Source organism: Aspergillus affinis (assembly GCF_023601865.1).
Source record: "Aspergillus affinis strain CMG 70 chromosome Unknown NODE_19_length_383810_cov_86_361570, whole genome shotgun sequence".
Lineage (NCBI taxonomy): Eukaryota > Fungi > Ascomycota > Eurotiomycetes > Eurotiales > Aspergillaceae > Aspergillus > Aspergillus affinis.
In genome coordinates, this window is record NW_026515800.1 from 277558 (window position 1) to 290978 (window position 13421).

The 13421-nt window shown below is 53.6% G+C and overlaps 6 protein-coding genes across 6 annotated transcripts; 4 read left to right on the plus strand and 2 right to left on the minus strand.

The window, feature by feature from the left end:
• Positions 1-16: 16 nt before the first annotated feature.
• KD926_003878 (uncharacterized protein) lies at positions 17-844 on the minus strand (the record flags this gene model as incomplete). The annotated part of the gene is made up of 1 exon (XM_053097787.1): positions 17-844. One exon carries the CDS (start codon positions 842-844, stop codon positions 17-19), a length of 828 nt encoding a protein of 275 aa, XP_052958329.1.
• Positions 845-1750: 906 nt separating this feature from the next.
• On the plus strand, positions 1751-3043 carry KD926_003879 (uncharacterized protein; the record flags this gene model as incomplete). Its single annotated transcript, XM_053097788.1, has 1 exon — positions 1751-3043. The coding sequence occupies one exon, from the start codon at positions 1751-1753 to the stop codon at positions 3041-3043; it is 1293 nt and encodes a 430-aa protein (XP_052958330.1).
• Positions 3044-3116: 73 nt separating this feature from the next.
• KD926_003880 (uncharacterized protein) lies at positions 3117-3506 on the plus strand (the record flags this gene model as incomplete). Its single annotated transcript, XM_053097789.1, has 1 exon — positions 3117-3506. One exon carries the CDS (start codon positions 3117-3119, stop codon positions 3504-3506), a length of 390 nt encoding a protein of 129 aa, XP_052958331.1.
• Positions 3507-3618: 112 nt separating this feature from the next.
• On the plus strand, positions 3619-5028 carry KD926_003881 (putative proline utilization protein PrnX-like; the record flags this gene model as incomplete). Its single annotated transcript, XM_053097790.1, has 1 exon — positions 3619-5028. The coding sequence occupies one exon, from the start codon at positions 3619-3621 to the stop codon at positions 5026-5028; it is 1410 nt and encodes a 469-aa protein (XP_052958332.1).
• Positions 5029-5951: 923 nt separating this feature from the next.
• Positions 5952-7784, minus strand: KD926_003882 (asparagine synthetase domain-containing protein; the record flags this gene model as incomplete). Its single annotated transcript, XM_053097791.1, has 2 exons — positions 5952-7013; positions 7065-7784. 2 exons carry the CDS (start codon positions 7782-7784, stop codon positions 5952-5954), a joined length of 1782 nt encoding a protein of 593 aa, XP_052958333.1.
• A 44-nt stretch (positions 7785-7828) lies between these two features.
• KD926_003883 (uncharacterized protein) lies at positions 7829-11868 on the plus strand (the record flags this gene model as incomplete). Its single annotated transcript, XM_053097792.1, has 6 exons — positions 7829-7918; positions 8187-9711; positions 9772-9947; positions 10004-10620; positions 10682-10723; positions 11610-11868. 6 exons carry the CDS (start codon positions 7829-7831, stop codon positions 11866-11868), a joined length of 2709 nt encoding a protein of 902 aa, XP_052958334.1.
• Positions 11869-13421: the final 1553 nt, after the last annotated feature.

Below are 13421 nucleotides of genomic sequence, written 5' to 3' on the forward strand. Positions count from 1 at the left end.
GTTCGGGGGAAAGCAACTAAGTTTGTGCCATTTCAAGATCGCCCTCACGCCAAACCGTCTTCCAGTCCTTCCAGAGCGGGATGATCGTTTTCAGTTGAATATACAGTCCCCATGTGAAGATGAGTGAGCATAAGGTGATAAAGAGCGGGCCAAACCAGGCGCGCAGCGACGAAGACGGCCGAAATGTCATGAGGAAGAAAAGACTCAATATTGCGGTTGTCAGACTAACCATCGTGGAGAGCGTTGCGATGGCTGCACGAGAGATATAATATTTGGTTTTTGTCCTATGAGGTTCCATGGCCAAGCTAGTCGGCTCCGGGCGCTGTCGTAGGTAAATCGGTAGACGGAAACTCGCCATGGAGATGGTCGAAAGAGCACCCATGAGGGCTAAGGTGCCGACATCAGAAAGCACACCGGGCTCTTCCCATCCGCCATCGTCATCACCCCCGTTGTCATAACAAGCAGGCGATATCCTGTTGTTGGAGGAAACTTTCTTGCCGGTCCAGACTTTGCGGCCGGTCGGTTCGTCCTTCTTGTCCGCCGAATCTTTCTGATCCGAGAGTCCCTTCTGATCGGTCGGGCTAGTGACAGGAACCGTGACCACGGGTACCGGGTGCTCCGTCGTTGTCGCTGGTATATCTCGCTTCATCGGGATGATGAAATTGTGCCAGGGGACTTTCGGCCATTCGCCGTTCGACCAGCCCGCCTGAGCCATATCGGAGTCCCCAAATGGAAGACGAGAGATGAGCTCGACGTCACCGAACCAGATCTCGTTGATGGCATTGCCGGGTTGGTAGTAATTGTCCGACCGAACGCCATTGACGGCGGAGACGTTTTGGCCCATGACGAGGAGTATAGCGGTACGCAGATAGGGAGGGATTGGCGATAAATGAGCGACTAGACTGGATACATACATGAAAAATAGAAGGATGGGGAGGGTAGCTCCATGGCTGCCTCTCCGAAGGACGACCGTCTCATCGCCGAAGTCTTGCAGCAGGGCGCTCTTTCCCAGGAGGAACGCATCGTGGCTGACCTCAGGCAAGTACCATCAGCCTCAGGCATGCTATACTGGAGTGCCTGGATGGGCCTGAGGCTATCCACGTATATGTAAGCATCCCACGTGCTCTGCGGCCTCCATCCGGGGTTTCCTTTCTTCGTATCTTCCTCTTGTCAAGGATCGAGCATCGAGCATCGAGCATCAATCACAGCATTAGCGGCATTAGTCCACAGCCTCAATATGACAGGAGCTTTGACCCTGCCAGGATTTATTGGCTGTGGTTTCTCACTGAACACTTAGTGACTAGAAGTGGCTACGATGAGATGAAACCAATCACTTCAGATAAGTCCAGGGGGTTTCATGATCGAGAAAAAATAGACTTAATAAATGAAAATTGAAAGTCTTCCGGACTGACCAATTGATTGAAGACTCCATCACTGGCCAAGAAGGAGGATATGTGATGGCTGTGTCGAGCGTGCAGCAGGGCGCTTAAATTGCACCAACGACAGCGCCGCGACGGGCATCACGATCCCCCTCAAACTCAACCGTCTTCATGGCGGTTTCTTCACACTATCACACCCAATCACTTGGCACGGGTCTGTCGGTATATCACCCTGGCCCCTCTTCTTCCGGCATGTGTCACACTCTATCTCTTTTTCGTAAGGGATTTGCGGCCTCATTTGCAATCCCGCGATATGCCTACGGACCCTAGGTACTTAATATCACTCATTGTCTGAGGGTTATTCAGTTACCATGTCCACTCTTACATGCATCGCAATTCTCTTGTTGCCGGCCAGTGCTGCTGCTACCGGCTCAATCTTCCAAGACAATTCGGGTCTCCTGTCGAACTTGCGTCGGGATAACGACCTCTCCGTCAACCCTCCTCTAGATCAGTCTCTCCTGGCCATCCAGGTTGGCGGCATTGTCGGGGCATATGTGATCTTCGTCGCTGTGCTTCTGACGCTACTACTCTTTATAGGACGACGCCTACGCCAGACCGTTCAGTCGTCCAACTTTAGCCTACAGGTAGAAATGATGAAGCCGGCCAAACCGTCCGTCAGTGTCGATCCGAGCCCGGTCACTCCCATCTCTGTCAACCTTCCCAGTCCCAACCGACCGAACAACTTCAGCAGGTCCTGGAGCAGTTTGGCCCGGGGGCCAAGGTCTCATATGTCCGGGAATAGCAGCGTCGCCACCATCGACGAGTCGGTGGTCGCGTACGATAGACGTCGGGCGCAGGAGGAGATGGAGATGCTTTACGCCGCCGTGTTGGAGCACGACGAGCAGAAAGCCGCCGGGGCAGTGAGCTCGGAGGAAGAGAAGGACGTGCAGTCGCCCGACAGCGCCGTGACGAATCCCTTCACCGACCGTTCGTCACGGATCTCCGAGGGCCCCTCGGCGATTCCGATGAAGTCTCCGACGAGTCCGAGGAGCTCACGCCTGTCCAAGATCTCCTCCCTGTCCCTGTTCAATTCGAACACGAATCCCAATCCCAACCCAGCTCCGCGACCTCCTGCCAGCGCTAGTAAGCTTCGATCTCCGCGGCTGGCCTTTCGAAAGTTACCTATTTCGTCCCCCGTGGGCTCTCCGGATGTGGCTGCTTCTGCCTCGTACGGCGAAGAACAACCGCCGCTGACACCCCGGTTCTACAATCCGCCTCCGCCACCGACGCCCCCGGCCGCCATCGGCCGAACACCTCACGAAAGAGTCTCAGGAGGGGCCAGGGCACCCGTCCCTGCACCGTTGACTCTGTCGACGGTCAGCAGTCACGGGTCCTCCTCGTTGCCCTTCCGAGATGCGTTCCCTCTGCAGAGTGCGCCGGCCACCAAGACCACGGTCTTAGAGCGACCGGAGAAACAGACGGGAGGCCCTCGGACGGGGCTACCGACGCCGTACAGTCCGTACATGCCCTTTACCCCGGTAACCCCCCTCACACCCAGCCGGATTGTCACGAAGCGCCAACGAAAGCGGGAGGTCAAGGAAAACGGGCTACGGGTTCTGAATGAGGATGACATGGTGCGGGATGATGGGGATGTGTGGGGATAAAACCGGGAAAGACAGAAGGAATGACTAGCATTTTGTTAAACAATGAATATACTCCATAACCTTGCGAGAGAGAATGTTTTGCGCACGTAATGGCGATGCCAAGGGGCTCCAGAAGCCATTCCGATGCGCAAGTGGGCGCGGCTCGGCCAATCCGCGGGCGACCGCTCCGCCCGAAGTCTTGACCGTCGTCATCCTTTCCCCTCCCTCTTCCTCTCGCCGCGAGTCAGCGCCGCCCGTCGCTCGTCTTTGCATCCTCTTTGCTTTGTCTTGGTCTCTCCTGCTCCTGGCTTGGCCCCCTCCCGACCTCGATGTCTTCCTTGGCTGGTCCACCCATCTTGGCACGTTGATGATTGACTATTTATTTTATGAATGGACTCGCCGCAACCGGACACCTGTTGCTCCCCCAACTTCTCTCCCGTATCCTTCCACTAATTACACCCTCGTTGAAACCACTTCTATCTAGTCTCATTCGAGGTCAGGAAATTAGATCTTTCACCTCGCAAACCAGCAAAATCCATCGGACGTCCCATCTTCGACCATAATCATACCCTCCCCCCCGTCCACCTTCATCCCCGATGCCGTTGACCATCCTCTCCCAAGCACAGCTCCGCTCGCTGCTGCTCTCCCTCACTCGGGACGAGATCGTCTCCCTACAAACGAATCTAGCCCATGCCCTGCGAGAGTACTCGACGGGCAACCAAGAAAACGGCTGTGCCGCCGCCTACCAACCGCAGAGGACCGCCATCACCCGACGGAATGGCTGCACGACGCTGTTCATGCCCGCCACGACAGGTCGGACACTCGGCATGAAAATGGTCTCCTTGCAGGACGGAGGTGCAGCCGGCTGTGCGGTCGAATCCAAAGGCATCCTCGCCGAGGGCGAGAAGTCGATGACGCGAGCCCGGAGCCAAAGCCATCGAGACTCGGTGTCTTCGCTCTCCTCGGACATGAGTGACCTGTCCGTTTCGTCCCAGGAGAATGGCAGCAGCGGTGCCGGAGGCTCCTCCAGCACTTCCAGCAGCAACTCCCTCCCCTCCGGCTGCGTCAACCAGCAACCCGTGAACACTGGCCTCTCCAACACCATGGGCGCGTGGCCCGCGGCGGGCTCCCGAGACACTTCACCGCAGGGAAGTCTGACGCTGCTGGACGAGGACAGCATGCCGTTCGGACTGATCAACGCGCACGAGCTGACGCCCTTCCGCACCGCCCTGACGGCCACGATGATCTTCAGCAAGCGCAAGCGCGTCCGCACGGTCGTCGTCTTCGGCGCCGGCAAGCAAGCCTACTGGCACATCCGACTGGCGCTGACGCTGCGCGGGTCCGACATCAAACGGGTCTTCATCGTGAACCGCTCCTTTGACCGCGCCGCCGAGCTCCTCCGCGACATCTACTCGCCGGATAACTCGAGCTGGCGCGGCGACGTCAAGTTCTCGGCCCTCAGCACCGACTTCGTCGAATACACCCGCATCATCCATGACGCGCTGCACAAGGCTGACGCCATCTTCTGCTGCACACCGTCCATCGACCCCCTCTTCCCAGCCGAGCTGCTGACCTCCAAAGAGGCCCGGCAAAAAGGTCGCCTGATCAGCGCAATCGGCTCCTACAAACCACACATGACGGAACTCCACCCGGACATCCTCCGCGACGAAGTCGACGTCCACCACTCCTCCCGTCACTTCCACAAGCACATCAAGCGCAGCGGCGTGATCGTCGTCGACAGTCTCGACGCCGCGCTCAAGGAAGCGGGCGAGATCATCCAGGCGGAGATCAAGCCGAAGCAGGTGGTCGAGCTGGGCGAGATCCTGATGGTGCGACAGGACATGCCCCAGGAAGACAACGACAGCAAAAGTCTGAGTGACTGGGTGCAGCGCGGGAATGTCATCTTCAAGAGCGTGGGAATGGGCTTGATGGATCTCGTCACTGGTGGGGATCTGGTTCGGTTGGCCAGAGAGAGGCAGGTTGGCACCACGGTAGAGGAATTCTAGAGCGTCCTTTTCTTCTTTTCCCTCCTCCTTCCCTCCTTTCCTTTTCATGGTTTCCTTTTCTCATTAATCTTGATCCTTCTCCGATTCTTGGGCTCTTACTTCTTCTTTTTCGCTCTTCTCATTGCCCCATCCTTCGGTGTATTCTAATGACCTATGACTATTGTCTTTTATTCTTATGCAGTTCTGAAGTCTAGTGGACTTCTCAATAGATACCTGTCTTATTGTTTTCATTGTCTGCGCTGTTCTATCTTCACGCCTCTCCGGTGTCTATGATATATAATGCGTAGTAGATCTCTAACGTGAGTATATACAACTTCCATCAGAAGGGTATGTAGGTATGTACATGGGTGTAGAAGAACCACACGACCACCATAAGCTCAGACTTGCCTTTTTAGAACGCTTCATCGCCCAACCTCTCGTGTCCACAACACCCCCTCAGGACCACCATCATCCAGAACAGATACTACAATAGTCGCATATGCAATCGCTCCGTGTTGTTCCCCGTGGGGAATCAACGAAGGAGATCCCACTGACCGACTCATCTCTCCCTGCCTCCGACCCCATGTATGCGAAGAACCGGTCCCTTTTATCATCTCCTGGTCCTCCCGCTCCGAATGGATCGGTACAGAGAGGGAGAGATGATAGAGGGCGGTTTGCAGTCGCATATGAGATGGATTGAATGGCATTCGGAGAATGAGGGGCTTATAACGAGGGATGTGCATTGCTGACAAAACATTTGGATTATGAGGAAGAGAGAGAGTTTGCGGTAGGAGAGGAAGGATCTCAGAAGTATCTGATTCCATGTTTTGTCATCATAGCCGGTGGGTTGGTAGAGGTCATGGGGTAATATGTAGGAAAGGTACCCTGAGGGTAGAAAGAAAGGGAAGGGGAAGTGAAGAAGAGTTCATGGGACATAATTTGATTCAGCTGAGAGCATCCGTCCCTTTAACTTTGCTCTTCTCCATTTTGGCGGTCCTGGACCCAAACTGGATGGCGCGCTTCTTTTCGCGAGCTACCTGCTTCATTCCCAGCATGAGCGCTACCAGGCGAAGCGCCTTCTTCTCCGAGTCAAGCCCGGATTCCAGTGAGGTATCCTCTTCGCTTTCTTTGGCCGAGCCGGGAACCCCGAATCCGCACTTCTCCCAAACAGGAGCTTGCGAGACGTACGCCACGAATTCCTCATCCAAGAATGGGAATCGTGCTTCGCGGCCCCAGTGTGCAATAACACGGTTATCACGACCGAGATTTCGCTTACCTAGACGGCCCACATCCAGGTGAATCTCCTCAATGAGTCCTTCGAACCCACTCCGCGCAAACGCCATCCCGTGTCGTGCATAACCTGCAAAAAGCTCGTCGGCCCCCAGACCGGATAGAAGCACGCGAGCGGGCGTCGTATAGGGGATGGGTTCGGGGTGGGTTGGTCGGCTGTCAAATGCTACGCCTTGTCCACGCGAGGCAAAATACAACGCACATGCGATAGACAAGTCCATTTCTGTGTTGTGGGGCCTCATCAGCCGTTTCACAGTGTCACGATGTGCAACCGTTTCCACGTAGGGAATGTCAATCGCCACAAACCGCCAGTTGCGATCGGGGCAGACCTGTTGTAGCTCTTCAAACGCTGCTCGACCGGTGATGCGGTCGGGGCAAATTTCGTACACCGAGACTGCCTTTGCTTCTTTGCCGGCTGCGGCAGCGACCCGGGGGTTTTCGAATGCAACGTTCAGTAGATCGATGGTCTCATCGTGTGGTAGGAGCTCATGGGATATTCTAGCAAGCACAGTGCAGTCGAGGCCTCCGGAAAACAGAACAGCAACTTTCACATTGTTTTCTGTTGTAGCTCCAGGGGGTGCTCTGACGTTCTGGATTCTTAGAGCAAGAGATTGGCGGAGCTTCTGCTCAAGATCGCTGACAGAAGGAGACTCAACACTTAGCTGAGGGGGAACCCCATCTGGGGTAGACATATTCATGGGGGGAATTGGATTCCTCTGTTGTCATGTGAGCATGTTAAGAAAATCAGGCTTTGTAGAACGTATTACCAGATAATGTCCCGTGGACGAGTCGCTATTGTCCCAGGGTATTGTTTGAATGCTTTCAGCTTTGAAAGTAGCATTAGCACCAGTGCTGGCTTCCGGGCCACCTTGGAAGATATTTTGGGTCAAGTCAATCATGTGCATTCCGTCCGTAAGAACCTCCTCGAAGTGAGTAGTGGATGTCCCATCACAAAGACTGCAAATCATGAGAGAGCCCGTCTTGTCACAACCCTGGAGCAAGGAGCGTCTTCCCAGGCAGTCCCTGCTGAAGAATAGCCTAGAGTTGACTGCATCATAGAATACAAAAGCAAAAGGCCCTGAAATACTACCGATGACATCTGCAACATTCTGCACGGTATCACTCGGCGTGGACGCCTCGACAGAGGGCTGTGTAGCCTGCAGTAAGAGGTTGAGAATCACCTCCGTATCGTTGCCCTGGATTGGTTCGCCTGCAATCTTCCAGGCGTCCCCATTCCAACAAAGCACGGACTGGGTGGCGGTGTCGACGAGAGGCTGAGACACGATATGGTCGCCTCTCATGGACAGAACGGTGGAGATGAACGTGATGCAGAGGGAGACCCTTGCATCGGCCTGATCGACGTGCGCATCATGCTGGAATGTGTGGGCTTGAAAGCTGTCTGGACCTCGGTTGCGCAATAAACAACAAGTCTCCTCATTGGGGAATACCGATCCAGATTGACTCAAGGAGAAGAAGATCCCACACATGATCTCCAGCCCTTTGGTTGCCGAATACGACCAGTTGGGGACAAATGCGACGCGACAGAAGGAAGGAAAAGAACGAGGGAGACCGAGGGGGAGAGACGGAGATGGGGACGGATGTCGGCAGAACGATGATCCCGGTAAGGCTGTCATACTCGCTCTTCCCTCCACCTCCCGGGGAATATCTTCGCTCAACTACCACCTGTTCCCTACATCCTGGCTAGATTGCTTTTATAGTTTCGGCAGAGACGCTCGTTGCAAAGCCCGTGACGGTTCAACTTCAATCCGTTCCGCTGGATGGTTCCTCTCACCATGCTCCGTGTTTTCAACTGAATTACCTCTTCGTCCAGCGTATTCTTGTGTTTTTTCTTTAATTATTCAATCTTAGTGACGTGCATGCGGGGATAGCTTATGTCTGCGACAGGAACATCGGATACCCCAGCTTCCGGTGGTCAAGGGGACATTCAACCGACTCATAATGAGGGAATTCAACCGACTCCGCAGGTGACCTCGAACGGCATCGACCCAACGGCCCAGTCGCAGAACAGCCCGCCAGAAACGCTCACCGACCATCGGGATATACGAGAAGGCAGTATGGAGGCACAATCACATGATGGATCACAGGAACCCGTTGCAGAGCCCCGTGGTGGGGGACCAGCACCTGCCGATGTCGATCCTACGGACGCAACACCCAAACCAGAACCACTATCTGGGAGGATGAAGGGACTCTCCATATCCACCGACACATCGTCCCGGGCCTCGTCATCCGGAACCGACAAGCCCCCTCCGCCACCGGAAAAAGATGACGCTTACCTTGCACCCAAACCTCAGTCTACACTGCCTCCCCCGTCGCCAACGAAGCTACCCTCTGAGTTGACGGAGAAGGAACTGCCGGATGTCCCGGGAGGACAAGAGCAAGCGGAGAGTTCTATCAAGAATGAAGGAGGTTTACGAGAGGACGACTCCCAACCGGAGATCCAAAACATTATGGGACAGTTTCAGGATTCCGCAGACGGTGGAGATCAGGAACAGATCATGTCGCCTCGGTTAGAGCTAGCCGAGCAGTTCCTGAGCGGACAAAGCTACTTTCCTCCGCGACAGTCAAGTTTGGATCAGGCGGTGACGGCTGGTGATTGTGCTACTGCACAAGTCCCCAGACCGGCTGAAACTGCTTCGCACGAGAAACCGCCCGCGCCGGTTCCTAGGAACCTGCACAGGACCTCTATCATGGAACAAACGGTATCGTCCCGACGCTCATCCACTTCGACTATTCCTCCGCCGCCCGAACCCGAGCCTGACCAACCGTTCGACTTCCATCGATTCTTGGAGCAGCTGCGACATCGCACGGCGGACCCGGTAGCCAAGTTTCTTCGCTCGTTTCTCCATGAGTTTGGGAAAAGGCAGTGGATGGTTCACGAGCAGGTCAAAATTATCAGCGACTTTCTGGCATTTATCACGAATAAGATGGCTATGTGTGATGTCTGGCGTGACGTGTCGGACAGCGAGTTCGACAACGCCAAGGAAGGAATGGAGAAGCTCGTAATGAACCGACTATATTTCCAGACATTTTCTCCGACTATACCCGCGCCGCCATCTATTCCCAGGAGCGCGAGTAGAAGCAAGCGAAGAGAGCTAGAGCGGCTTCACGGGCCATGGCGCCGTGGCCAGCACCAGGAAGACATCGAGCGGGATGAGGTGTTGGCTCAAAAGATGCGAATCTATCGTTGGGTTAAGGAAGGGCACCTTGACATACCCCCTGTAGGCAATCAGGGCGCTCGGTTTTTGAATCTTGCTCAACAAGGTGAGTCAACCTCAAACCTGCGGTTCAAGGCATCTTGTTTCTCACCCAAACCAGAAATTTCCAAGATCAATGGCTACCGTGCGCCTCGGGACAAGGTTATCTGCATACTGAATTGCTGCAAGGTTATCTTCGGTGAGTAAAAGACTCGGGTGCCAAACGAGGGAGATGGTTATTGATGAATTGGTCAAAAAGGTCTCCTTAAGAATACGAAAAAGGCCGACACATCTGCCGATTCCTTCATACCCCTTTTGATCTACGTGGTGCTACAGGCCAACCCCGAGCACTTGGTTTCTAATATCCAATATATCCTTCGCTTCCGGAACCAAGATAAGCTTTCGGGAGAGGCCGGATATTATCTGTCTTCGCTGGTAAGTTGGGGAGAAGACTGTTATCCTGGGGAGCTGAAAGTTGATTTGAAATGCAGTCCGGGGCCATTCAATTCATCGAAACGCTGGATCGAACCAGCTTGACGGTTAGTGACGACGAATTCGAGCGCAATGTCGAAGCGGCCGTGTCCGCCATTGCCGAGCAGAATCGCAAGACGGAATCTGTCGACCAGAAGAAGAGCTCCGAGCGACCAGCCGAAAGTTCGCAGGCGGCACCGGCGCGAACTTCGACAGACACCCAGCGAGGCCGACGGGAGGCAGCACAATCCAGCGACGAGGATACAGCACCGGTGGCCGGAATCCTGCGCTCGATTCAGAAACCGCTGTCGACCATTGGGAGGATCTTCTCCGACGAACCCGACTCGCCCGTAGAACCACCGACGCAGCCCGCGGCTACTCCGCAACCGGGAGCGCGGCTGAACCCGAACGTGTATCAGCCTCCGCGTAGCAGCGGCGAAGAACGACGATCGAGTGAGCGACTGCGCCAGGCCATGGACGCTCAAGATGTCGCCGCCCACCAGGCCAGTGCCGAGGACGCGGAAGCGCGGAGAATTCAACGGGCGGAGCATACCAACGTAGTGGAGACCTTATCCAACATGTTTCCGAATCTCGACCGCGACGTGATCGATGACGTGGTCAAGATCAAGGAGGGCCGGTGAGTTTTGTCGCCTTGATCGACCATGAGGTGAACCATTACTGACAATGACTGTGTACAGGGTTGGGTTAGCGGTGGATGCATGTCTTGCTCTGAGCGCCGAGTAGATCTCGGTGGTTGGTAATTTCGGTGACAGATGAGATGCGAAGTCTGGGACGTTGCATTAATGGATGCGTCGTGGGTGCAGGAACATATATTGGAAGCTCCGCGGTGGAGTGACATAATAGAAGATGATGAAGTATCAGTATTTTCATTTTAGCGATGTGTTGTCAGTAAGAAAGAGCTAGTTCTATTCACAGCCTATCGGAATCATTTGACCGACAGTTAATACTTGAAAATAAATGGAAGTAACCCTGAGGCCTACTCCGTAGTACGGTACTCCGTTAGGTAGACTCCGACGTGCCTACCGGGACTGACCCCAAAGGAGAGCCCCGGTAGCTGGCCAATCGCCTTCCATTTTCTTGCCTCGCTTAAGCTAGCGTCATATTCATCGCCCCACCCACCCCTATATAAACACCCTCGACCCTCCAACCTTTTACACTTTTTCTTCTTTCTTCTCTTCATACTTACCTTGTTTGGGTGGCTGCGATCAAGAAGGCGGTCCACCACAGATTGGTCCCTGCATTGCACAGCGCGGCGGAACAGTCTGTTCAACGGCCTTCGGGTCATTGACAGGCGTATTCTTTGGCACTTTCCACTTGATGGATACATAACTTTCTTTTCATCGTTTCTTCGCTATATGCGGGGGTATGGAGAAGAGATCGTAAACATGGTAGCCGTAATCACTTAGCTCGTTCAATATCTTTTGTGTGATCCACTCGCAGTGACTCACGGATCGAAGACAGTTGAACGGGAAAGTTGTACCTGAATGACGTTGTATCGCCACTGTAGCTACTTAAACAGGAGTTTGTCCGAGCTGTTGATTTGTGTCTATCTCATCCAACAATCTCTTGCGATCATCTATCTTTCTACCCGTGAATCCCTCTTAGAGTTGATCATCAATCCAAACAAATACATCACTCTCAATTCCTCGGCCTACCAGACCTCAAAATGCCTCACTTCACCAACGAGCCCGAACCTCAACCGAATCCCTCGACGTCGACCACTGCGTCGACTGGCAGCAACGCGGAACATACCAACGCGCCTGAGCACACGGGAGAGCAGCAGCCGCTGAGCAAGGAAGAAGCGGATCGATTGTACGAGGAGCGCATGGAAGAGGAATACGCGAAGAGGGAGGGAGGTGCTTAATTGAACCATCTCTCTCTATCCCTCTCTGTCTCTTTGCCTCTCTGCGACCGGGTGGCGTGGAAGACACAATATGTCCTTGGATGGCTGAGTGATGAGGCAGTGGCGGATATATTTCTGCTACGGTGGGACGGATGAAGGGCGAAGAAATCGATTGTTTATGTGTACGACGTATGGATAGATATGTACTAAATTTATGATAATAAATAAACTCCTCTCTATTATATATACCAAGTCTGTTGTTCTGATCCTGATGGATGGAGGCCTGCGTTGTGGGGTGTGCAGTAGAGAGTAAAGTGAGAAAAAGAAAAAAGAATCATCCATAACCTGAATCGAACCCTCTACCTACCGAGTTACAGGCAGGATAAGTGGATAACTACAAAAACACTGCACCTCGTAGGAGGGTCGGTAAGGAAAAAAAAAAACTGGTAGCTTCTCTTTGATTGAGCGTGTCATCCTTAGTGCAGGGGCCATGCTAATCTTCTCTGTATCGTTTCAAATTGACCAAATGCCCGAAGGCGAAGAGAAGGGCGTTACAATAAAATATATACCAAGTTGCGGGAGGATTTATGGGCGTTGATTGGTTGGGCGGGATTATCGGACAATTAATGTTCCCCGCTCCGGATCCCCCTCTTTTTGTGTGCCTGAAATCTGAATGCCAACGGGTTGTGTGGATGGACGTCAAGGGATTGGTCGAGCAAAGGAATAATCGATGAATGAGTAGGAGTACTAGGTTGGTCGGTGTATGCTAGATAGAGAGGCTATATCAGTCCCCTATTGATTAGTTGAACTGTTGGAGTTTCTTAGAAGCAATGGCCATTGCGGGGGTTCCTCCACGCAAGTCAACAGGATGGAGGTGCGCTGCCTAGAAATGAAGAAGCAGAAAGGCAGAGAAGGAATATGCCTAGTGATTGTGAGAGACAAAGAGAGACGGACGTTTCTCAACAACGATGACGATCAGAATAATCAAGTCAATTCCATGACATGTAAGGGCAGAGACAAAGGATGCATCGGCCAAGCTCCGACGAGGACGCGAAAAGGGCGCTGACCCCACCACGTTAGGGCAGGCAGGTAGGCAGGCAGGCACCAGGGCGCCAGGGCAGGCTTCCATCAGACTCGCCAAGTGCGGCTCAGCGTTTGGCGGTGGGTCTTTCATTTAACTCGTTTTTCTTCTTTTTGGGTGAGACCCTCAGTTCTCATCCCATGGTACTATGGAGTACTAGATCTTTCTATGTCTTTTGAGTATTGTTTACCGTGAAATTCACTCTGTAAGGGCTACCTGCGCAGGTAATGAGATAAGTAATAATATGTACCTATGTAGCCATAACCATGTATCCTTCTAAATGAAGTTCATCGGTCATGCAGATTCAGGGGCTCCGCTGGCAGAAACGTGCCTGGTGCATGTTGTGTAACAGAGTAACAGGAACAGAGGAATGAGGAAATTTCTCCGGACTCTGTACTCCGTGCGTCTGGGGAACCATCAGCTCTCGACAATCGACCTTCAGCCTCCCCCTCCGCCTTGTCCATCATCGCGACAGAGTGCTCCGATGTCTCTA